The sequence below is a fragment of the Necator americanus genome, chromosome X, assembly GCF_031761385.1.
Source record: "Necator americanus strain Aroian chromosome X, whole genome shotgun sequence".
NCBI classification, from domain to species: Eukaryota; Metazoa; Nematoda; class Chromadorea; order Rhabditida; family Ancylostomatidae; genus Necator; species Necator americanus.
In genome coordinates, this window is record NC_087376.1 from 6,781,620 (window position 1) to 6,807,467 (window position 25,848).

The 25,848-nt window shown below is 37.6% G+C and overlaps 1 protein-coding gene across 3 annotated transcripts; it reads right to left on the bottom strand.

The window, feature by feature from the left end:
* Window positions 1-13: 13 nt before the first annotated feature.
* Window positions 14-24,961, bottom strand: RB195_021670 (uncharacterized protein; the record flags this gene model as incomplete). Of its 3 annotated transcripts, XM_064208529.1 has the most annotated exons (44): window positions 14-176; window positions 587-716; window positions 777-916; window positions 1,028-1,162; window positions 1,223-1,311; window positions 1,384-1,553; window positions 1,626-1,777; window positions 1,878-2,060; window positions 2,118-2,223; window positions 2,288-2,414; window positions 2,822-2,914; window positions 3,042-3,185; window positions 3,255-3,401; window positions 3,463-3,558; window positions 4,054-4,170; window positions 4,238-4,408; window positions 4,783-4,956; window positions 5,030-5,103; window positions 5,218-5,304; window positions 5,447-5,511; window positions 6,109-6,182; window positions 6,358-6,444; window positions 6,573-6,582; window positions 6,664-6,898; window positions 7,012-7,111; window positions 7,681-7,743; window positions 8,555-8,765; window positions 8,874-8,984; window positions 10,810-10,906; window positions 11,018-11,090; window positions 11,187-11,279; window positions 12,597-12,707; window positions 12,771-12,814; window positions 17,782-17,885; window positions 18,793-18,945; window positions 18,999-19,095; window positions 19,154-19,225; window positions 19,689-19,883; window positions 19,937-20,060; window positions 20,132-20,217; window positions 20,856-21,014; window positions 22,774-22,910; window positions 24,692-24,810; window positions 24,872-24,961. In XM_064208529.1, the coding sequence occupies 44 exons, from the start codon at window positions 24,959-24,961 to the stop codon at window positions 14-16; spliced, it is 5,208 nt and encodes a 1,735-aa protein (XP_064064410.1). The 3 variants fall into 3 exon arrangements, with proteins under 3 accessions (XP_064064410.1, XP_064064411.1, XP_064064412.1); XM_064208530.1 differs by lacking the exons at window positions 17,782-17,885; window positions 18,793-18,945; window positions 18,999-19,095; ... (6 more) ...; window positions 24,692-24,810; window positions 24,872-24,961 and adding an exon at window positions 15,312-15,321; XM_064208531.1 differs by lacking the exons at window positions 14-176; window positions 587-716; window positions 777-916; ... (30 more) ...; window positions 24,692-24,810; window positions 24,872-24,961 and having other exon boundaries at window positions 17,714-17,885; window positions 22,774-22,789.
* Window positions 24,962-25,848: the final 887 nt, after the last annotated feature.

Genomic DNA, 25,848 nt, shown 5'->3' on the forward strand with positions numbered 1-25,848 from the left:
AAAGGTAAAACCACTAAGCCTTGCTAGTTGACTGAAGTTCTTGATACGAATCCTGAACAGCTTGCTCCATTTGACGCGAAAATTCTTCCTCATCATCTACTGACTCATCATGATCGTCATCTTCCTCTTCGTCGCCGTCTTCTACCACGTTATGAACGAGCTCGAGTATGGCATTTCTGAACGGGAACAATATAAACATATAGGTCATTCAAAACCTGCTGCAAAATTTACACCTGACACTGGAAAAATGAAAAATTTCCTTGCATGAAGCATTCCCACCTAACAAGGACTCATGGATAAGAGCAGATTTATTCATGAAGACATGAACTGTATGCAAATCCCTACCCAAGTAATTTCAAGAATTTGATTGAAATTATTTAGTTGAACAAAAAAGATGCTAACGGAACAAAAACAAATATAGTTTGTACTTTGAGCACAGTGATCACAAGTCTTGCTGTGAGAGGGTGACTTGACACCTAGATATGTCACTGATTCAGTTCTTCAAATTGTATAAAAAGACCAATACACAGAATGGAGAGCAAAAACTATTAAAGCTAAAATGATAATACAAACAACAAAGTCGAACCTCGTCTGGATCATCATCAGTGTAGTTTGTCGGATTGCTTTGAAAGCGGTGGCCAGAATTTCTCGAGTAGATGCACCCTTACTGAGGAATTCACTAGCTTCCTCCGAATAGCTTGTAGCGTTAACGCATTCTGAAGGACAAATTATGAGCAATAGGGCTTAATCTGTTACAGATTACCTCTAATATTAACCTGGAATTTTTAGTACATCCTTCTGAATTGATCCAAGACAAACCACGTCTTCATTTGCAAACCGTGCCAGCTTACGTCTGGACATCCAATTACTTCTTTCAGGACCCTTCTTCACAACAGGTTCTTTCGGGGATATTTCACTAAAACGACAGCAGCTGTGTAACAAACGCATCAATTTCTATCATCCCTGCCTCCCACTTCGTCCAAAAAAGAAAAAAAAAACAAAAACAAAAACAGGCTCACAAACATACAGATTCTCTAATTGTGACCAAATCCGTTCCATAGTAGAGTAATCCTTCCGTAATCTCGTTGATTCCCGGTAGTCGACTAGATCCTCGAGGTAGTACTCTTTCTGATTCTCATCAAGTGGAGAGTAAGATTCATCTCTGAACCCAAAAAATGCATCTTGGTGCGTTTTTGAGCAGTAAAAGTGCGGTAAATCTAGCCTGTCATGCATTCTTCTACCCGTTCGAGTCAAATAAAACGCATTTGTATTATTTTTAACCATAGGGCCTCTCCAAAAAGGTGAGATACCCTGAAAAAAGTTTTATTCTAGCAAAAAATGGGAGAAAACTTTCGTAAATCCCATAATTAAATGTGTTCTCACCAGCATATATCTGTTCATCTCTACTTCATCCGGACAACTGATTACAGTTCCGCAGTGGTCTCCGAAATCTGGCTTCTTTTCCGGTGCCAATTTACCTGGTGGCAACATGAGCACATATCGAAGCCTTTCAATTCTCTTTTTGTGAACTATTCCTTCAGAGTCTCCGTCTTCTAAGAAAAGTACCAATCGGTTATTATGCAGTGAGTGTCAACCTCAAACTGTATCGCTGAGGTAAAACGTACCGCAATCGCGCTCCATATCAAGCATTGCCTTCCAGTGATCCTTTGGATTGTATGATTCAAAAAACCGGTCGAATATTTCCAGTAATTTCTCCTCGAAACGGATCTGCTCGTTCACTTGCAAATTCATGTGATGTAGCCTAACAGCTAGTTCACTGCAAGTCAGGCTTCATTAAATTAACGAATTTCACTTGAGAACCATTTGGGAATGATAAATGATTTTCTGAAGCACTTCGTTTTAGAAAAAAGACTAACTCTCTAAGCGAACACAAGTTCAACTCAGCAACTGTTTCTTCTGAAACCGTGCGAGATCGATCTTCACGCAAAGAAGATGAAGTTTCACTGGACTTAGGTAACTCCAGACAGGACGACATTTTCCTACAGCTTAATCTTGCAGGTTTTCTTTTCGAACGTTTTGATGTGACGATATTCCACCAGCTGAAAAGCAGGAAATCTTGCAAAATTACTAGGAGATTCGATGATTATTAAAAATACCTCCTGCTTTGATACGCCGAACCCATTGAAAACACGTTATCAAATAGTTCATGAGACTCGTTTAGGAATGACTTCACATTTTTCAGAATCGAAGTGAAAGAGTCCGCTAGAATTTCACACCATACAAGTACACCAATGAAATAATTGTAACTAATCTACTAATGTCATACATTGCAGTAATCGTGCTCGCGAACGCCTTGAGGACAAGATTCCGTTGGTTGCTTTCTGACCACATTGAGCTTTTACCGGTCGCCCAGTTACTTCTCGAGTGAAAGTTCGATCCACAAAGGCATCAAACTAGAAGGACTATTTCAAAGACTAGTTCAAAGATAGTACAAAGTCCGAAAGCAAAAGCAAACAATGATAAAGATCCAAAAAAGATTTTCCGCATTGTGCAAAAGCATACTTGAAAATAACTAATGAACAATGAAAAACAGCGTCTTTCAGTTCATATAAAGTAACAACCTTTCATCAAAAGTAAGATAACTTTTAAGAAAAGGTAATGAAACAAAGAAATCACATTTCTTGTGTGACCTCAACACCCTAGAAAGCCACAAAACTTAGAACTCTAGAGAAAAAAAAAACTAGAAAGGCCAAAAGAAAATGTCTGAAATAACGAATAAACGATGATGGACGTAATCCAAGTTGTAACAGCAGGTTTAAAAAAAAACAAATAAACGAAAAAAATAAAAGCATTCACTCACCACACTATCTGCATCTTCTCGAGTAATGAAGAAAACCATTTCGTCAACAAGCTGTTCGATATCTTTGGAATCACTTCTGTCCGAAATTTCATCCTAGAATTTGATTAGCCATATGAAAGCTTTCATGATAAACATCAATTTAGTCTTCTAATTCCAAGGATGGATCTAAGCGCTGGTTTTTCAACACAAAAAATTGAGAATATCGAGTGAAAAAGCTAACTGTATCAGAACCACTGCATCCTTCTAATGCAGCTAAAGTAGCACTCGATGATAGGCTCTCATCCTTCCCTTCAATACAGGATACAAGAGGTAAACGTGAAGTATCGCCAACATGACATAAGCTCGTTCCAGCAGAAGCAAACCCCTGAACAGCACAACCACTTTGAGATAGATATAATTGGTTATAGAATTTCATATTTCCATAGTAAACAACCTCAGAAACCTGCAGCCTCTCTTTCAGCACATTTTCCATCAAAAAAATGAGGTCTTCTTTTGCCATAGCACTGTTTGGTGATGAAAGTTGAAATCCAAGAGATGCGCAAAAGCTGTTGACATTCCTTTCGCAATACTCGACACAGCGCTTGAAGATAATGAATAAAGCGACCACAGCAGACATACGAAAAAGAAAAAGTGGAACTAACCTCTGCAGCCTCTCTGATATGAATGCTAGAATTAAACCTAGCCTCTTGCCGTTGAAGGTGCTTGAGCTTACGATACTTCTCATACGTGGATTCGAACTGAAAGTTAGTAATTCCGTCGGTGTACTGGATGCAATCAACTTACTTGATCTTAATCCTTATGAACTTGTGGGTTTTTAAAGTAAGTTATTCAGCATGTTCAATTCAGCGAATTGTTATTTTTTTATGAATGTCTCGAAGCTGTAATCTTCGCATCCGTTACTACCTGTTCTTCGTTCTTCTAATAGTCTCCTCAGAACCGTCAATGGATTTGTATTTAGTTGAATAAATTTTTTGAAATACAACGGTTGCCCCGGCAAGGTTTTCAGGATGGAGACAGACGAATATCTCAAAACCATTGCAAATTAAACGATGGCGTTGATAAATGAGGAAGGTATCAATCCCAAGGGCACGAATGATCATATCTATTGTTTTATGTTGAATGTAAACAGAAGCAAACTTTAAAGCTTTCCATATACGCAGCCAATTCCCTAATCGGAAGCGTAATCGAGAAATACCAACTTCAAAAAGCAAGCTAATCAACTTATAAATTACCTCTTCGTAAGTGTTGAAGTGATTAACAAGAAGATCATTATCCTTCGAGGGCCTCCATGTCTGGATAGATAACGGATGTGTTGATGCTTTTGGACACGCGAATCGATTACGAGGCACCTGTGAACCTCTAGCCTAAGCCCTCAAAATGGATAAATTGTGGAAAGCGATCAGCAGCAAAACGAACCATATCGAAAAACGTTTTCGATCCTGACGGGGTCGGATCAAGTTCCCTTATCCGCTGCCTAATCCGATGCTCCTTCTTGCTCTCTTCCAAGCAATCTGCTAGAAAACCGGCTACATCCTCAGCTTGCTGTTCCTCAGCGGAGAGGTAACTTCTCGACGCCGCTTCAATATTCTGCAATTATTATGACTTATCACTAATCTTGCATGAATCCTCATTTTAAAAGATGCATTTTGCAAAAATGGTCATGAAATCTGAAAATAACTCTTAAAATCAAAAAGGAATAAAAAAACTCATAGAAACAATCTCACACATGGATAATTTACAGGAAAAAGTTAACGATGAAGACTCAAACATTCATTCTATCCTATGTTTTAATTAGTAGAATAATGTATCCGGGATATGTTGAACCCATCAACATTTTGTTTCTGTTATTGTTAGCAAAAAAAAAAACCCGCTGGATGTTTCTGACCTTTCGGAAGGGAAGCTACAAACAGCTGCCAGCTTATGTATGATATAGACAATATTTGTGAATTCTTATGACTTACAGTCCTGATAGGGCGCTGCCTCCACGAGCTTCTAATACCTTTGGACGATTTGTTCAGTTTCGCCTTCTTCCGATGCGAAGGTTTCGGAGTTGTGACATCTTCCTCATCAGATGTGTCATGATGCTCAGTATTTTCCGCTTTAATTTCCTCCCCATCCTCTTCCGTTTTCACTTTCTTAATAGTAAAACATTAAATTGAAACCAAATATTTGCGGGGAATTCAAACTCAAGGACATGTACTGGCATACCACTTGAGATTTTGTATTAGGAACTTCAATATGCACTGGAGGCACACTCGCGGTTGAACCACGAATTGCAGACTCTGAAAACTCACTTCCTGCGTTAAGGTACAAAAACGTTTCAAAGAAATGAAATGGTCACTACAACTCATCGCGAAAATAAGTCAAAAGAAAAGGAAAAGAAGAAGTAAACTTACCCGATACAGAAGATGGATTGATTTTCTCCTCTGGGCTATCGATATCCACAAACACGCTAACACTTTGATGCAATTCAAGAGGCAATGCTGAAAAACAATATCTCGACAATATTATATACGCTGATTATATTCCACTAGTCAAAAAAAAACAGAACGTCAAAACAATGTATTAGACAACAAAAATGTATATCAGATGAAAAAAGCATGATTTCGAATTTGAACGCGTTACCTGTAGCAGGCCTTGAGTTTGTGCGAGGCCGACCACGCTTCTTCTTCTCCACTACTCCAGGTGTGCTAAATACAATAATTTCCATAAAACTTCCGAATGAAAACTGAGATTGTGGACTTTCTCTCCAACATTTTCTAGATGAAGTAAAGGACAAAGTGTCTGGCGTTAATTCATTCGCATGTTATGCACACCGCGTTCATTTCAGTTCAGAATCGTTTGTGATTAAAAAAACGCGTAACTAGCCTGTACAATGAGGCAAAAATAATGGCTGATGGATTTCAAGGTTAGAAATCCAAATAACAATCGCAGATCAAAGAAAAGTCGAATGCAAGAGAACGAAGAAAAAGCGAGGAGGGAGAAGTTCAACGACTAAAGTGAAAAAAACTGTTTCATCTACACAATAAAGTACTGAAAAAACCGTAATTAGGATGCTACGAGACATTGTCGGATCCCATCAAAACTCGTTTACACGCGTCCTCAATATTACTTTTTTTTATGATTTTGCTCATACTCAGTATTACAAATTTGTTCAAGGCCTAGGTAAGAATCTAACTTAAAAAATAATCACAGCCTCTACTTCGGACTCGTTTCCAAAACACAACCATGCCTATTCAAATCAGTTCGGAAGTATTCATGCAACTAATAATACGCTTTTCACTTACATGAAACCTGGATGGCCCGCGAACTTCCACGCGCCTGATCCACCAGCAATGGGTTGCATCACATTGATCGCCATCTGAATTCAACGGAGATGTGTAAACATGATGACCACACTACGACATTCATAATACTTGTAAACTAAATTTGAAATGAACGAAGCAAGAAATGTTCTCAAATGTAACTGTAGAGACGTAAACTCAGTAGACTAGCATTTTGAAAATAAAAGAAATAAGATCCTCGTATCCGCGCACCTTAATCTGTTCAGGAATTGCATCTGTTTCAAATTGCTGTTTTCTCATCCTCTTTCTCGGACTCTCTTCTGGTGTCCCATTGACACTCTAGAATCAAAAGAGTTTGTAAGTAACAAAATTAGATTCAATGAGAAACGTCAAAAAGAAAACTATTTAGAAGTTTATGGCATTCCTGGCGCCAGAATCGACTAGAACACAAACAGGGATTTGCTCACCTCCTTCGATCTGAAAAAAAAATAACTAGATAGAGGCTTTGAAAAGAAAGGGGAACTACTTCGAAGATAATACCAAAGAAAGATAACTTACGGCTGGAATGCTGGTGGAGTAGGTCCGGCATTATATGTCGGCGCTGTCGGTTGTGACGAACTGCTTGGGGAGGCCGGCGTCTCGTCCATGAAAGGCAATCTTCGCTTCGCTGCCACTGGAGTCCCCGTTCCATCTCCTCGCTTCCGAAGTATACTTGGACGAGGGGAAGGAGTAGATATAAGTTGTTGTATTTGTGCTGGAGGACCAGGTGAACCAGGTATGACATTTGCCATAGCTGAAACCAACAGATTCGAACACACTTCATTAACCTTACAGTTCGCATAACTCAGAGAGAAAAAATATACATGAGCGAAATAAATGACCAGGAACGTTTAAAAAAAAACTTACGAGGAGCTTGGAGGTGATACGATCCGTGGGTTCCGCCTGCCAAACGACTTGGTGATCCCACTGTCTGATGGGGAACAACATAATGGGGGGTTGTTTGGGCCTACAAAAAAGTGAGTTAGAGCGCAAAAAATATACAATCCGCGTACAACGTATTGTAACATGACGACGGTGCACGTCCTCGGTCAAGGCGTGCACAGAGTTCCCATAACAGAATTGTGAAAACTACTGTTCCATCACCTTCATGTTGTGTTTTGCTCAAAGGAAGCCTCTAAAACCTTAGTTTGTGGAGATTCGATTTCTGTCCAATTTTTGTGTAAACGTACATGATTAGCATTCGCTGTAATCTGAATCACTAAGAAGTCCACAATCCGAAAAGTAGACTAACTATGCATAGTTACAAAAAAGAGGAGCAGAAATCAAATCTCTACAAGCCAAGATCTAGGGAGGGGCAGTATGAACGATAGAGCCAATGGGAAATAACATCACTAAAATTGCGTAATCCCATACATGTAATATTATAGAAAAAGTGGAAAACCATAGCAAAGCAAAAAGAAACGATGTTCGATGAGTCCGCATACGGTTGAGAGAGTTCAATGCAGGTCTTCACCATGGATGCATTACGTCATGTTACAAGATGTTTTATGCGGACTCTTTCAAATCAAAACTTACCCGTACGATTGTAGGACTGGATGATTGCTTGACTCCATTCTGTGAGGAATACCTATTTACCACCTTAAACAGAAAGTCGTGCGGTTGCGAAAAATTCTGGTCAATACAATGGATGCAAATAATCAGGCCGTTAGACCTTCAACCTTACATAACCAGCATTTTCACAAAGCTATAGATCAATCTCGCCAAAAAAAAAGAGATGAAATCTTGGAAAATGTTGGTTCCTACAAAAATGCAGGAAAAAAAAACCATATTTTATCTTGACGCAAAAATTAATGCAGAATTTAGCTACAATAAACAGAAGAAAGGTGATGTAAAAATAATCTGAAACTAAAAGGACTTCATCGACGAAAAAAAAGTGCATCTCTCTATCGCGCTTTCTAGTTCCACAAGTGATCAAGTACCTCAATTCAGGTATTCGAAACGAACATAGTGTGAACACAGGCTGAGGAAAAAAAACTGTTGAAAGTGAAAATAGTGTCAGAAACGGACTACTTTGGTGGTAGCGAACATCGTTTACGTGCGATCCTTTCTTTTCAGGTTCGATTTTTCTTGATATTTTGAAGTCATTGCCTGATTATTTCATGAGAGGATCTACAGTAAGTAAAGAAACAAATCCAGGTTCCCCAACAGAAAACCAATTCTCAAGAAATTACTAACTTTCCTACAACTAGTTTCTTATGCAATTATGTATTCCTAAGAGGAACGAGCTTAGCAACCTCCGTTCCACAGGAACTGCATTTCTATTTGTATTTATAGCTGCAAACAATTTCGCAATACAGTCAATTTAAGAAGCTATATGAAAGACTTCAAAAGCCAGACTTGTTGACTGATCTTTTCTCTCAAATCTCTCCTCTCTAAGAAATTAACTCACGTGAGGAGACGCTGTGACAGTGGGACGAGGTATTACTGTTGGTTGTGGTACTTGCGGTACAAGGTTCTTGTACATGATTTGCGCGTGATATGCTCCATGTCTCAATGGATCTATAGGTGATCGTGCAGCTGCTGCAGCTTGCACTGCTGCAAGTGCAACTGCGCTAGGAGATTTGCTGGTGTTTGTAGGAGCATGATGTTGTTGTTGTAACCTTGAAAATAAACAACACCATGCTATTTTCCAGAATTTTAAGCAATAAGTACGAAAAAAAATAAGACAGTTCTGTAATAACAACGACAATACTTCGAAATTAACATACCTCATGCTATTGATGGTGCTATAGATGTTCGCTTGCATAGCATTTGTCTGTAGTTGAGCGGCATAGTTAGATGTTGCGCCGCTGTTTGAACCTGGGCGCTCTTCGCGATAACTAAAAACACACATAGACCTGAATTATAAGAGAAATAGTGACATGAAATTTCACTATTTCTCTTATAATTATAACATTATAAGCTCAAATGTGAATAATGCGTTGACGTTTCAAAAAATGAACACTTCGCCGCGAAAGACTTAGCGCCATTCACATAATATAAAGGTTTTGTGTTTATGTTGATGAACATCCTTAATAGCGATGAGAACATCGGCAGAGATACTCTGTAAACAACACGCAATCCAAAACAGGCGCGAAAAATGCCCAACATGAACTTCCGAGGGCTCACTAAAATGGTGTATCAAAAACGACTTCCACTGAACTCTCAGGAGGAAGATGTACGAATAAAACACTGCGTATGGAATACTCGTCGGTGATTTAAATGCGATCGATGTTCTTGAATAGTGTTCTCTACTACATTTGATGTAATCCTAGGAAGTAGAGCCATCCAGTCACCGGTTAAACAGATTTTTTTTTTCTAAGAACCTTCTTAGGAGTTAGTGAAGAGAACTTGTGCTTTTTCAATGCAAGTCGATTCTCACTGAAAATTTGAGACTAAGGTGGCACCAATAAGAATAAAAAGTGCAGAAGAAATACACCAATGAGTTTAATAAGTGATGTTAAAGACAAGTGTTACATGTCAGACGAAAGGCCTCGTACGAAAAGCTTGCCACGCATGACATTATGAGCAAGTTCAAGCGAAAAGTTGATGATTTTTAATGAGTTGAAGTTAATTTCTTATGAGTTAGTGAAACTAACTGGCAAAACCGATTTAACGTTGTGGACTTTTAGAATTTTATATAACGACTGTGATTACTACAGATTAGCTACGAGCTACAGTAGAGTCAAAACATGAAACACTGTGGGCTGCGCTCGAAGTGGTGCGGTGGAGCGCAGCGGTTAGGATCGAGTGAGGACCCCTGCTACCACCCTTCATTGCTGAAGTTCGCGTTGGTCCCACGTCTATTCCAACCGCTCTTCTTCATTCATGTCGTTTTGACCCGAGTATAACCTTTATTCTTGATTGTACTAAAGCAATGAAACCTTTACCTAGAAACTTTACATCTTCGAATAGTTAGGACGGTTGTTGCTGACACATTCGGATACTTTGATTTTGTTTCTTTCCAATGAGCACAGATTTTCTCTTAACTACTTCGAAACAAAGAAGACTGACATGCAGAATTCAAAAGCTTAATTATCTTACATTTACTAGGCATCTGCGTAGTTTCTACTATCAAGCAAATTATTCTACATATTTTTTTTACATTGTTTCTTTTTTGTCGTGGAAACTGATGTTTTTGTTCAACTGTAAAAGTGGAACTCTACAACGAGCGATCTGCAACTGAAATCTTTGAACTGTTTTTCTAACGCCAAATATAACAAAATAGAAATTTAAAAAAAAAACAGCGACACGTACACTTTCAAAGTACGAACAACATGCAAAATGCGCAGCCTTAATCCCCCTTTCCACTTCCTTGAACAGCCCAAAAAAACATTCCTTAAAATCCCGATTTTTCACAGATCTTCGCTTCTTTTGCACATATTTGCCAATGCAAGTAATCAATATGTATGTATACGTAACAAGTTTTATGAGAATCAGTATATATATATATATGTTTGTATATATAGCGAAATCATTCTTTCATCACATAAGAATGTTGGCTCTAGTTGTAGCGAAATCCTCAAGAGCTAGCCTGATGCACTAAGTTCGGTGAGGTATCAGCCAATTATTTTCATAACAGAATCTCGAGTACACTCTATTAAACCGAAAAGAGTGAAAAACTAAATCAGTAAAGAATGAAAGTTCGAAAACAATGTTTCTTACCCTGCAGCAGCAACGGCGTTCCGAAGCAACGTTGACCCAGCGATGATATGAAGCTGCGATGGGGAAATTCCAGTCGGAGTTGGATACTCAGAGCTCGCTGAAACTAAAGCGAATCTCAGATATCTTCAAGATTATTCGCTCTCATAAATCATCTAGTAAGAAGTAAAAATGTAGTGTTAAATATAATTTTTAACATCAAAGGTCTTACACGACTTGTAGAGCTTTGCACCGTTGCTATTCTGGAGCTGTGAATGGGAGGCGGCAGCAAGTTGACCATGGAGCTAAGATACGAAATTTGCGTGTAATGAAAGCATGATATAGTAAAAGCACAGTAAACTTTAGTATTCAATAATGAAACATGAATATCAAACACTAACAGCCTCTTCAGTAGGTGTAATAGTCGAAGTGCCTGGAGAATGAACAACGTGAGATGCAGTATTTGCAGCCTGATATGGTGGTCTTGGTGATGGCTGAAATAAAATATTACAAAATTAAACAGCAAGAAACCCTTTATTGGAAAGAGAATTGAATTAAACTTCGCAGAAATGAACCTCACCAAAAGCGAACCGGAAAACTTACTGCCCACAGCAAAACTTCAAACGAAATCTTTTCTACAGTATCCTTTTCATTTCGTTAAAGGCATCACCCTCGAATCTGGTGTGATACGGATTTCCGGTGGAGTATTCGTATACGGGATCGTAGATTATTGAGAGAAGGGTGATTCGTTCATTTCTTCCTAATTGCCGTAGAAAACGGCCCGGAAGATGCGGCTTCGAGCGTTCCGGCGCGCTATTTTCTATGAGTTCGATTGGAGCGCGCCAGCGTGCACGCACCGTACCTTCCGGGCCGTTTTTTACGGCAATTAGGGAGAAATGGACGGAATCATCACTCTCTTCATAATCTACTATCCTGTATACGAATACTCCACCTGAATTCCGTACCACCTCAAATTCGTGGGGTGATGCCTTTAAGAAGAAAATAACATCGGTCATTACATCTTTGTTGCCCCCGTTTGTCCATGTTATCACTTTGCCTATTGATAACCGCGGAAATGCCTGTTTAATTACTCCAGCATTCAAGATATCACCAGCCAGCTACCAAAAATTATATTCGCTTTTATCTGGACCAATGCAAATAGGAGCGTTTAGTTCTGAGAAATACATTGCAACATAGAAGCACTACGATAAAAGATACTACGGCTATTAGAATGGACGGCACGATGAATGGCAATTGAAGGTTAAGGCCTCGTTATCCTATCGAAAACTTGGCATTCATGAATCTAAATCCGCTCACGTAATTGCAACGGAAAACAAGTCCGTAGTAGTGACAACTACTATAAAATTATGGAGGAAAGGCAAAAATCTATTTGTCTACAGCCACTCATTCTTTGATCGAGAATAGTAAACTTGGATGTCGACGACATGAATTTTACACAAATATTGTAAACTTGAAAATCATAAATATACAACAATGTCGCTCTTTATCAGACGTATAAATCATTTACGAACTACAAATCAAATGAAATAAATTTAATGAACTTTATAGAAGGCTCTCTAAACGAAAGGGAACTTGCTTGTGGGAATTAGAAAGAAATGGAGTGACAAACAATTATAGCGTTTACAGATATCATTACAGTAAACCAAACGACCATAACTTTTCCCTTGAAAACTCGGTAAGGGAATTGTTTAAACCTTGCAAAGTATCGTATTAGTCTCCGTATTCGTGAAGAACCATAGGAAAGAAATAACAGTGATGGAAAACATCGCAAAAGAGAAAAAAAACCCAACCTTTTGTATAGTGTACTTCACTGATGGCGAAGACGCATTATAGTTCGCTCGAAATGCAGAAGAATTAGCACTTGGAGCAGACGGATATCTTCTCACCATACTCTCTTTATTCTGAAAAACAAATAATGGTTCCATTGAAAAATTCGATATGGCGAACCAACTACAAAAACTCACCCTATCAGAATCCTCCACACCAAGTGTTTCATTACAAGTGAGATCTAAATGAAAAACATGAGTACAATAATACATGAAAACGTCGCTGATATTCCATTTTATTGGGTTGGTTCTTGTGTCCATATGCTAGTTACCACAGCAATGAGTGGCATTTTCCAACAAAAACAATGCAAGGAAAAGCTCAAAGAAAAACACTACTTACTACCATACTTATGAAAATCCACAACTCGAAGAGAAACAAAACAGGTGGTTTTGACCCACAGAAAAAAGGCGACAATATTAAACTTTAAGTCTGCTTTGTACAACCAGGTTCTTACAGTTGGCAAAGATTTGAGAAGCTGTACTAATCCCGAGAAACCTTCAAGGATGAAGAGATGGGAAGAAGGCTAGTATTCACATATCGCCGAAAATTCACACAGCCACCGTGAAACATTTAGCAATAATGATTGTTACATCCTTATCCAAAATCCTTTCATCGAAGATATTCAATAATAACAGACAAAAGACGTGAATACACAGCTCTTTCCCATCCTCATATATCATAACAGGAAAATTAACGAGTAAAGAACTTTATGCTTAGAATAAGTTATTTCCAAAAAGATATAATTATAGTACAGAACGTAATCAACATACATCCACAATTGGTTACTTAAAAGAACCGAAGCACAGTAATTTTAAAGGGTCACAACGGAGAAAGCCCTAGAAACTTAGTCGTACCCTACTTAAATAGCTTGTTTCAAATCTCAATGTTTACCGAAATCAAAATGAATGAAAGTGAAAAACACTAAACGAAAAACGAACCTTAACAACTGTATGAATAATCGTCCCGCAAATACAGAGACAGGGATCGATAAAGATGGCGCCAAAAGCGTAGCCATAATTATCTCCTTCAGATCGCGTATCGATCTCTTTATGAGCAAGTATGGTTCGTTCAAGAGGGAAAGAAATCAGGAGGAATAAAAGTAACGAAGAAAAATGTAGATTAACAATCTTTACAAAGGTTCAAAATATCTGCCGCTTTTCCTTCTTTTCTTTCTTTCAACAAGAATGTTAATAAGCGGTAACACTTTCTAATTTAATATGGGATACAAAAGCAAGAGAAGTCGAATACAATATTTTAAAGGGAAATATTTGTATTGCTTTTGTATTGCTATTTCATCTTTTTTTTACAGGGAAAAGATAAGCTAGCAACACAAAAGTTAAGATTATTCAAAAGCTAGATGGTCACATGACATGAACTGGACACATTCTGGAAGAGTTACAAAAATGCCACGTGAAATAGTTTTACCCATTACGCACCACTTACTTGATGTATGTCCCGTTCAACTGTTGTGACTTTTTATATGAATGAGGACAACACCTTGAGAAGCCAGAAAAAAGGTTAAATAGCTTTCCTTTGATTTTCTAAGAAACTCATGTCCTCCTCTTCTTCTTCTTCTTTAAAAAATAGATGATTTCCGTCTATTTCGTGACTAGAGAAATCGATAGGAAAGGACTAACTACTTGATACAACAGGAGTGGACAGTAACGATACAGTAGGTTATGAAATAAACTAGACGTAATTAATATATTAGTGATGCTAATAAACAGTGGTAACAAACAAGTTCTAAAATATGTGGGTGTGTTCTGTGGAATCTTAAAATTTCGTCACCATTAATATTATTTAGGAAACCAGCATAATTTGAAAAAAATGGAAAATCTCATTTAACGACATCGACAAATAAAGGCAAAATGTGGAATGATCATCAGGTAGATCAAAACAACTGATGCAATCGACCTACTTCTTGACCTACACCCACTGGACAAGCGATCAATAAGTGTGGGTTAAGGATGTTGAAGCCTATTGAAATCAAATCAAAGATGACAACAAATATGAAGCAGTTATTATTAAACTGTAATTTTCTAAACCATCTTACTTATTTGTACTTACCATAGCGCTACCAGATACGGTGGCCTTTAGCATTTTCCGTGTTGGTAAAACTACACTTTGCAGAAATCTTGTAATAAAATAGTAAAAATGGCCGAGCTAACATGAAACATGTGGAAAAACTGAAATGAGAAGAAATGGTAAAATTTACTAGAATCATAAGTTGAAGATAAACAACAGCTGCAAAAACTACGCAAAATGGTAGATCAGAAAAATAACTGCGATCAATCAATCAATCTTTCAATGAGATTCAGAGAAAATAAAGCACTGCAAATTTAAACAATCAATTCTGAGCGTTCTCTCGAAAAACTACAGCTTAATACTAGTCCAACTGATCTACACAACTATCCATATTCATCGGACCACCGAAGTGATCATGGAAGAGGAACATCACTCTTCTAGTAACATCGTATAGTAAAAATACCATATTTTAAGTAAATTTTCTCGAATATAACTAATGCAAAGTTACAAAACAATCCTCAATCTATTGAGAAGCCTCACGTTACCAAAGCATAAGCCAAAGGACCAATAACTAGCATTAAGATGGGCACCTCTCACTCTTAGTTTAGAAAAAAAAAAAAGAAAATCCATGAAACAGAAAGAACATCACTCACCTCGCGACATCTTTGAAATATTTTGAATTTACAACACAGTCACATGCGACGAGATTGACCCTGAAAAAGTTAAATTCTAACGATTTTTGCAGAATAGAAAAAAACGGAAATGGTTGGTGATTCATACGGATATTTCACATATTGACACGATCGCAACCTCACAAATGTGTCAGTCTCTAGCACACAAGTAACCCTTGAGGTAAGAAGATGAAGAATGAAAAGAAATAAACGGTACAGCATGATTACAGTAGCTAAAGATGACCGAAGAGAAACATGATTGAACCACCTAAAAATTAGGAAGTAATTTCGTTATTCTGAATCATTTGAATCATTTCTGAAAGTGCAGTGGAATCCAAAGGAGGCCACGCTTTGGATCCTAACAAGAAGAAAATAAGAGTTCTTAACATGAAGTAATAAACAATTCAGTTCGAAGTCAACAAAGTGCTAGAGCAAATCCGATCACTGTTGCCGTCCAAAAGCGCCACTTCCGGTGGGGAGTAGGTGATGGAGTCGGAGGACGTGAAATAACGTGCTGTATAGAGCTAGGAACTTAGTGAGATTAAGAAGTGAATCTAGAAGACTTGTTCATAATGTAGACTCCGAGGCGCACAGGTACTTTTTCGAATTGGGCGACGCGAGCGGTTGCGATGCGTTTCTAGTAAACACTATGCTGGACAGGGACCGCCCAAGAAGCGACTGACACCTGCTATGCAGTTGCCTGGATCGTGTCCAATGTAGGAGCCACGTTGGACTGGCAGACTACTCGTATCGTTCGAATGGTTATCGTTGAGATTTTCTCGACAGTGCTCATCTCTTCATCCGGAAATGTTTTACGTAACTGTTTCGGTAGCAGTATTTTTCTAGATGAGGCCCGTAGATTTACTTCGAACTTCGATTTCTAGGTTTTTTGTGCCACCTTTGAATATTCTTACTTTATACGTATTATGCACATTTGGATGCAAACCCCCTCGGCGTAGGTCTACGTCAGACGTCGAGAGCATCCATCATCGGTCAGAGAACAAGAGTTGGATGCGTGTGTCACGAGACCAGCCGGACGATCTGCGACCAACCCCTACACCGCATTCATCTTTCGCTCGGTCTAAAGTGCGACTGTGGCTGCTTTCTATCGTATACATTTGCCTACGGTTGTTCGCCTAGTCACTCGACGACCACATGAGGAAAAAGGATAGGGATTTTTCAATTTTTTTGGTGGGGGACTTTTTCAACACCTAAAATGTACTTCATTATTTCACTACTTCGATATCGCAGTAGTGGTTGAGCAAAATGCTGGAGAGAACTCTTATTTTCATTTCTTCTCAATTTTTTTTTCTTGAAAAAATTATCCTTTGACTGTAATGTTGAATTTACACCAAATTCTTTCGAACTAAAGGTCTTTTGTCGAGCCAGCAAGTGGAATGAATCAATAAGAAATGGATCCACCTAATCGGTTCTGATTTTTCTTCCTTAAACCTCCAAAAATTACAAATAACATCAACAAAGATAAAAGTATTCGGTAACAACGTTCTAGATGTAGAACTGTGGTCGGTTAATTATCCTTAAATTAATTCGATTCAAAGGCGAGATCCATTGAGGTCAAACTACTTGAATCTCTTATAAAGTGATTAGAGCGATACGGTAAGAGTATTGTCGAATGAAAGCGAAAGTACAAATAATAATTGGAACTGTGGTTTCGTACAAAACTTCCTGCTTCAGCGTTGGAACAAACAACTCTCCTGCAATGAGTTTTGTCGTAGTGAAAGGTGGCCATGAAGACCACACCCGGGAAACATTTGGAAACTTTGAACATTAGTGTTGGAATGGCGTATTTTTTAAATAAACAAATTAAGTAATGTACATATATACAATAAGTCTCCTTTTGCCAGAAACTAAATTAACAAATAGATGTATATACTGTGCTTTCCTTTACCAGAGATAGTCTCAAGCGTTCTGTATGTTTAGAATAATAATGTTTAGAAGAGAAATTTTGATTTAATAAAAAATGGAGACCTCTCCATCATGCTCATTTTTCCTTATGGTGATTCCCTATACATACTTTTACACAGCTTTTTCATGAGGCTGTAGGGGATCCCTTCGCCTCCCTCCTAGCTAACTGTGAAGGTAGGTGTAACCTCATAGAAAATCGAAATAATAAATAACAATAATTCAAAACAATTTATTAGAGAAGTAATGAATATATTGCAAAATGAAATATGCAATAAAATTTTCGAAACGATCCTATATGTATAAAATGCGTACAACTCAGCAGAAATGAGCACACCAATGATCACTAGAGACTCAGTGAAAGACACATGATGAACACCCAGAGTGCATCACCGGTAGTATGTACAATAATAATTTAACAACATAATATTAAGAAGACAATGGATAACTTTTCACATCAATCAACACATTCCACAAGATGCGGCACAATTTTTCTTCATGTAATTCATGAAGATTCCTTCACAGAAACCTGCAGTCTTCCAATGTTGACAGAAATGTTTATGATCTACACATGGATGTGGTGTTGGTGGTATTTCCGTGGGAAATGATGTGGTGCTGGTTTGTCCGGGTAGACTGAAACGATAAGAATTTAAGCACACACGTAGTATTCATGAAAAATACGCTGCATAAACTCGTCAAGAGCTGCGCAAATTTTTTTTTATGAATTCAAGAAATAATAGTAAAAAAAAATTCCGCAGTACTTTCCAATTAGTTGCTGCTAGTTAACGAAAATAAAAGAGAGTAGAAGTTGTCACTCATTTCAAACGATACCGTCTTCTATTCCTTGAAATCCAGAATGTTTTCTATCTCTCCAATAAAATGAAATGACCGGGAATGATTACTGTTAGAATAGATGCTTTTAAAAAGTGATGTGAGATACGTTACTGCAAAAAAACCTCTGAACTTCGTAAACGCTGAACAAAACGTTCCGCAAAGAAGCACACTACTTTATGAAACCAGTTGTTAAGTGATAATAAGTACATAACGAAATTCAAAGTCAAAAGTACGTAGTAAATTACGATCGCATTTCGCATCGATCTCTTATTGAGATCATATCCATATAATTTTTCTCAATTGCAGAAAATACTTAATGTTAACTTACTTAATGTGTTGGGATGTCAAATTTGTTAATTAATAAACTTTTTGGAAGAAAACGTATTAGAGAATATCTTTAAAACTAATGGATGACGTAACTAGTTTTAATAAAGAAATAAATAAACAGATATTAACGAATGTCAGCTAACTGAAGTGTGTTCTTCCTTCCTTTTTGTCAATTATTTGCTTCGGGGTGTTCGGAAAAAAAGCTGCGTTAGAAGTGTCCAAGAAGCTGCTGCTATCGGAGCCCTCTTCAAATTCTTTGTTCACGATCTTTTTCAGGGGAATGACCATTGGCCGACGTACATTGAATATGATTGGAAGCGAATACAAAGAATGATAGGAGAAGAATTCGTTAGTAGTGGTAAATAACAATGCTTCAAACCTCGTTGTTGTCCTCCACGTCGTTATTAAGGGTTGATTAGTTACAAGAGTTGGCGGTAATGATGTGCTCACTTCCAGTGGTGGTGGCTTGAAGCAAAATCCACAGCTTTTTGCACAATATGTTTTCATGAAATTCTGAGACATTTTGCAGTACCTGCAAGTTAATTTATATATCTATTCTATCTTTAATTGAAGCAAAAAAATTACCGTTGGGCTACAAGGACCAGACAATCAACTCTGAGATCATCACAATCATTTGGAGGAAATGTGATAATTGGCGGTGGGGGCAATGTAGTTCCAGTTGCTGAATATTTACACAGCTATTAATGTCGTCATCAACAACAAGAACAATTTTCGCTTACATTTCTTCTCGCAGAATCCACATGGGATCGGGCAATGTATTCGCATCCAACCAGGGTTGCGATCACACCAACCTCAACATTACAGTTTATTAGTCTATTGATATATATCTTTGAGTCGATATGATATGAACAATATGATGTAAACCTGGAGAAGAAAATAAAAATATCTTAGTTTCTTATTAGTTCACTTCGTACTGATTCCAAGACTTTAGCTTCAACACGATCTCAGTGAAAATTTTAGAAAGAAACATATCTTTGTAGACTATTATTTCAAAAACCTTGCAAATACTCTTCTTGCTTTATTTTTCTCAGCTCGAAATATTTTTGGCAAAATCTACTTCACCTCACTTCATAGCATTCTGAACTGAATTACGGTAGTTTTACTATATACCTTCTTGAGCGTTCTAGAAACCTCTAAGTATATGAGAAAAAGGTGGTTGACATTGGTTAATTGCTCTAAGATGCATTAAAGAGAGTGGTCAACGTTTACAAATCTCTAGAAATAGAATGTAATTTAGATGTAAAATTGTAATACCTTGTTTTCCAAGATCGTCACAATCTCCCCGTAAATTTTTGCATTCTGGAGTGATCACCGGCAATGTAGGTGGAATTGGATTAATAGTTCTGAAAGATGTAGGCGAAATTGTTGGTTTTGCTGTCGTACTTGTCGTTGTTGCTGTTGTTGTCGTCGTTGTGTCAGGCTCTGTAGTGGTTTCAGGCTTCTCTCCATCTAAATTATCTGACGGTAAAAGATTAACATGCGATTCTCGCCTAGAACCAGACCAGTTGGACATCCATATAGTTTGTTTATTTTGTAAATATCCGTCTTCGAAAAACCGCCACGTTGTCCGATTTGAGCACCTTTTTGTTTTGGCACCATTGTAGGCTGTCCGTTACGTGAAAATGCCTAAATTATACGATCCTGATGCCAAGTGTTCCTACAAATTGCAGATCCAGAAGTTAGAGTGAGTCTCTTACCTTTCCACCATAATGCATAATCGATGAATAGTCGTAAGTTGTTCCTAGTGACTGGATCGTACCTTGACCGTACTTTTCAAACTGACCTAAGAAAATATCTTTTATTTCGGTAGCATTCGATAGTGATGAAATCATTCCTCTTCAAAAATATTGCAGCAGAAACGTTTATTTCAGTGTCTAAGACCAAAACAACAACAAGAAGAATATTACGAATCACAGGCAAGCGCCCATCCCTCGGGGAATTCAGTTTACTGGCTGAATGCCAAAACAAGATGATAGCAGGAAACCGCTGAAGACAATGCTGCCTCAGAAGGTGAATGTAAATGAAGGTCCGAAAAGTCTCTAAAAAAACTTCGCCATTTGCATTAATTGTAAAAACTCTTGGTATACCCACGAGAAAATGTTCTCAGGGAGTTAACAATGCATTTCATAATGAGTAATCCCCTTCAAATTTCAAGATGAGATAACAGCAAAAAACTAGTACTCTTTTAACGAGCATTAAATCGAAAATGAAATAAATTGAAATTATCTTTGCATTATCCCATGATTTGCTTCATAGGTTCCTTCATTTTACATCTCTTCTTCATCTTCAATGCTTTATTGAATGCTGTTGATCGCCTTCAACTTGAAGTGAAACATATTGTTTAGCATTCCGTCGGTATTTAAAGATGTGACATCCAAGAATTAAAAAAAGTGGTTCTTCTTTTATCTTTTCCTCTCTAACCTTGCATTCCTGGCTGTATATTGTTCCACAAAATGGTGATGTAGTCATCTCTGTCGGTTCGACTTTGTTCGTGGAAAAATCCTACAGCATGCATCAATTCATGGATGATAATTCCCTTCTGAATGCATCCTGATCCAAGGGAAAGCGATTGTTTTCCACCTAAAATAAGCGTCTATGAATGGGAGTTTTCAGACGTCACTTTAGAAAAAAAACGATTTCTTTTTAGACCAGCCTTCTGCTGGGATGGAGTTAGGACCATTCGCTATTTCCACAGAAGAGGGATAATGAATGGAAATTTGATGTGTAATCTATATTAACCTTGATGTGAATGCAGACGAAACTTTAGTTTAGTTCGGCCCAAGCTTACAAAACCTTGGCGAATTTAAATACGACGTCTTCGCGCAAAAACAACTCTTATTCGATGATTTTAAAAACATTGGGTTTATCAAAAATATTTTATTGGTGAATTTTGATAACTCCTAATTAATAGTTGATTCCTAGCCGATGTAATTGGAAATGCAAGCAAATGTAGTGGGGTCAAAACGAAATGAAAACCCGATGCAGTTGCGCAAGCGGGTGCGCTCAGTGTGAAGCGTAGCGGTTAAGATCGTGGTGGAACCTTCGCTAGCACCAATCATCCATGCAGTTCCCACCTCGATTCCAACCGCAATCTCCACTGCTTCGAGCGCAGCCGCTTACGCAACTGCGCCGTACTTCATTTCGTCTTGGTCCGACTTTAGGAAATTGGGCGATCAGGTCTGTCCGGAGGACCGCAACGCGCGTTCGATTGGGACAGGGCAGAGGGTGCGCATGGAAGGACACAGTATCAAGGGAAATCTATATTTTGGTGGTCACAACATACATTTCGGGATAAAGGATAGGGATGAAGTTTCTGGCGTTAATCAATCCGCTTGGGATGCGCCCCCACGTTCACTTCAATTCAGAATCGTTTGAGGTCCACGAACGTGTAACTGGCCCATACAATGACTTGCGGGGCTAGCCGATGAGTCAAATCAGTGTTTTTATCCTCCCAGACAAGTCTGGTACCAATTTATCGAAAACGGAGAGATGAAAGATTTGGTGAGTATCAGTGCGGATTCGAACCTCCGATTGATCGTGCAGGAAGCGGAACCGCTACACTACACCGGTCCCACATTTCGGGAGCAATAAATATACTGCCATACTGTATTGAAACGTGCACCAACGCTTCACCCTTCACATGCGCCGCATCTGTGTGTGAGCTGACAACATTAAGTGAGGTTTTCCCAGCAACTGGAGGAACTCAGGGGTATACAATGACGTGTTATGTATAAGGCGCGTCATGGGAAATATTGTACAGGAATCCCGTTCCCCAGGAATGCCTTTTTTTCAGGACGATTATACGGAATAGAGCGAGAAAACGCTTATATTCGTCATTAACGCTCCTAACTCGATTTTATCCTGAAAAGATCTGAACTTAGCCAATTCTTTGCTATCCTGCCTTCAATACCGTTCACCAATAAGTATTGATTGGTGATTGGTGAGTTAGAAATGGACACTGTTTAACGTTGTTGACTTGTCTTTTTTTTCAATTTTACGTTCTACCCTAGTATTAATTGTTGTTATATTACATATGATTGCAACGTATATTACTGCGAAAACAACGAATTAATTTGCACAATTTTCTCTCGTCTAACAACGATATAGGCGGGTTTTTCAGGGTGCTCGACCTCTATTTTGTTCCCTCTTTACGCACTGAAGTAGCTGCAGCTTAGCCTTTTAGGCAAACTGACAAGCGGCCTCACACAATAGTGAACACCGCCCAACGTCAAACAAAAACAAGAAGCCTAAAAAAAAGAATCAGTTGAGTCGAGTATAGCTCTTGAAAAGAACGCACGCACTGAAATACGTACATTATCGACTTTTTTCTCCCACTTACCGATTTTTCCCACCATTGAATAACATCCTCGATCAGGGAATATATATACATAATTAATGTCGTTATTCGTCTTAGGAACCCATTGAATACATGTATGAGTGGAATATTCTTGCATTGAAGCAGCAATCAGAGATCGACTAAATGAAATGAGGTGAAGATATGTTTGCTGATTCTTTCAAATTGGAAAATAATGATAGGAATTCCATTAAATAATGATCTGAGAAAATAATCTTAACTAAAATAATCTTCCACAAAAAAAAAGTTCATTCTATTCTCAGGATAGTCTCAAGATCTTATTTCCACAGCTTCGTTGTGAAAATGAGATCTTGAAAATAAGTCGACTACGATTTTTTTTTTACCTGTAGCTACTATATTGACTGCTAATTGTGTATGGAATACGACCGTTTGGCCATAATTGATGACGATTCCTAATCGCATTGTACCAGTTCCCATTCCCTGGCCGTGCTCCTCCATTCAAGAACATTTCGATAGTCGATGCATTTAGCTAAAAATAAAATTTGCATAGTGAGCCGGATTTCTAAGATTTTCTCAGGATTTTTTCTTGTTTAAGATATATGTTAGGAGACATCATAGGTGCTACCATTTTTGATAGCCGTGGATGTTCATAGTTTGGGATTTCTTCAGAAAAAAACAACGTCGATGAATTTTTTATTGTAATAGTACTTGCTGTTCTGTGGGTACCATATTCCTGACTTCTGGAGGATTATGGAAACTACGAAATAGAGTAATACTTTTAGATAAGTATTTCTTTAAATAGTTCACTTTTCAAAGTTGTAAAATACATCTTCTCGGACATTGAAGTGCTTTGAAATCATAGATTTCTTCATTTCAACTCCATTTCACTCTGAGCCACACAATTAAATCCATAGATGTGACATTTAAGTCGAAAAGTGGAAAAGATTTGTTTTTAAACAAAGTGAGGCCATAGTTTTGGATTATTGACAACGATTAAGAACGCAACAATGATGTCTGTAAAGTTTGGAAAATTCATTTTCAAAAAAAAAGAACAGATCTTACTAAGTGCAATATCCAGTAGCATGATAGGAAAAAACGTAGGTTAGGTGAACACAGGCAAAATGATTTATATAATCTAGTTACTTCGAAACTGTTCAGTGTTCTCTCTGACCTAAAATACCACATTCGAATGAAGGATAACCGAACGGTATCAAGTAATGAGTACATCGAAAAAAAACAATTAAAACACGATCCAATTTGTAGTGGACAATTTTCTAAATCTACATTTTTTGTAGCAATATAGGTATTAGTAAAGTGGTAATAGCTTCGATAGTAACAGTAGTTCCCTTGTTCCTGCGGTAGAAATTCACGGAAATCTCAATTTAAACTCTCACACAAAGTAAATCGTAATTACTTTTGTTTCTCTTGGGATAATGCTCTAATCGAAAAAATAGACAACCTATTCCCTAGTGAAAACCGTCGTATTTATCTTATTTTAGCTAATCTACATTGCTGTATTTGGAACATTTGTTAATTTAAGCAGACTTTTGGCTATTTCCATGAAACACACACACATAGATAACATATCAAAAGAAATCTAGATATTTGAAAATGAAAAGATTTTAAATTATGACCAGTTACATGCTTGATGTATGCTTGATCAGAAATCGAACCACCCAAATATGACTCATATGTTATTTTTGGATCCAAGATTTATCTAGCTAGCTGGAGTGGTCGCACGCGGAAAGATTTGTCGTCACCATATTCCACGAATAGCGCTAACATAGACCGTGTGAAATTCCAAAACGGTAGCAACAGGACTAACATCGGAAAAAACCAAACATTCAAAATAATTCCAAAACAAAACTTCACATAATAAATGTAAAAATCAAAACTCGCATTTTCATTTGCGATATCTCCTTCGAAACGTGTCTTTCCGTACATAGCATCCGAATCTCCATTATCGTTTATATATCGTAGGTTTTCTGCTATTTCTGCTCCTAACTCAAAATCGCTTGGCGTAAGAACAGTTTCGTATTCAGGAACAGATCGATCGAATTGCTGAAAATCCCAGGAAACTAGCATCACCACTAGGAACTGTAGAAGTAATGATTGATCTCACCAATGTTTCGTAATCATACAATTCTAATTTTGGTGGTAAAAATGCATAAAGAGCTGTAACAGACGCAAATACTCCCAAGCATATTAACATTCTGAAATTATAGTTGCATCGAATTGATATCGATAAATATATGTTTGTGATAATCCGATAGGTTCTATTTATCTTCTAAATTTACCTAGAAAAACGATGACAATGGACAAGGGCGACTAAAGCAGCGGAGTACACAAATAGCAACCGGAGCCTAGAGGATCATGTCTACGAGGAGAGGGAGAGAGTGACCCTGACTCATTAGTGCAAACATAAAGGATTTTCTTCAATGTGATCATGACGAAGATGGATTCAAGTATTTCAGGTGAATATCATAGTTCCAGAATAACCGGGTTCGCATGTCCAAGTTTTCATAAATGTCACTACCGCGGTACAGATATTTTTTGGATTGGCGTATGGTCAAAACGAGTTGAAAAAAATATACAGATGAGATTAAGCATCATATAAGGTAAACGATAGAAAAACTGAGGGATCAGAAGAGAAAAAATGAGAGAAAAGAGAAAAAAAAAACGTGGGTAATACCACAAAAATGTCAGAATTTATACGAAAATAGATAAAAATGTAGACAGAAATTATCATAAACAAGAATGCATGTTTAGAAACGCAGAACAAAAAAAGGAAGAATTATTGAGTTTATTGAATAGTCTTTAAACAGCACATTTATCAAGGAATGTGAAAGAAGTAGAAAAGCCAGAGATGTCTTAAGGGGGTAACTACAAAGCACTGATATAAACCGATGTGTGCTCTTTTGTTAGCAGACTCGTTTAATATCAGTGGATTACAATAACATTCAAAAAATTCGTTGCTTTTATCAACGAAAAAAAGAGATTGAACGATTTAAATACAATACGGTATAGAATTATAAAACAATACAACACATTTATGGAAAATTTTAGTGAAATTATATTTGTATTAAAGGTATAAGCAGT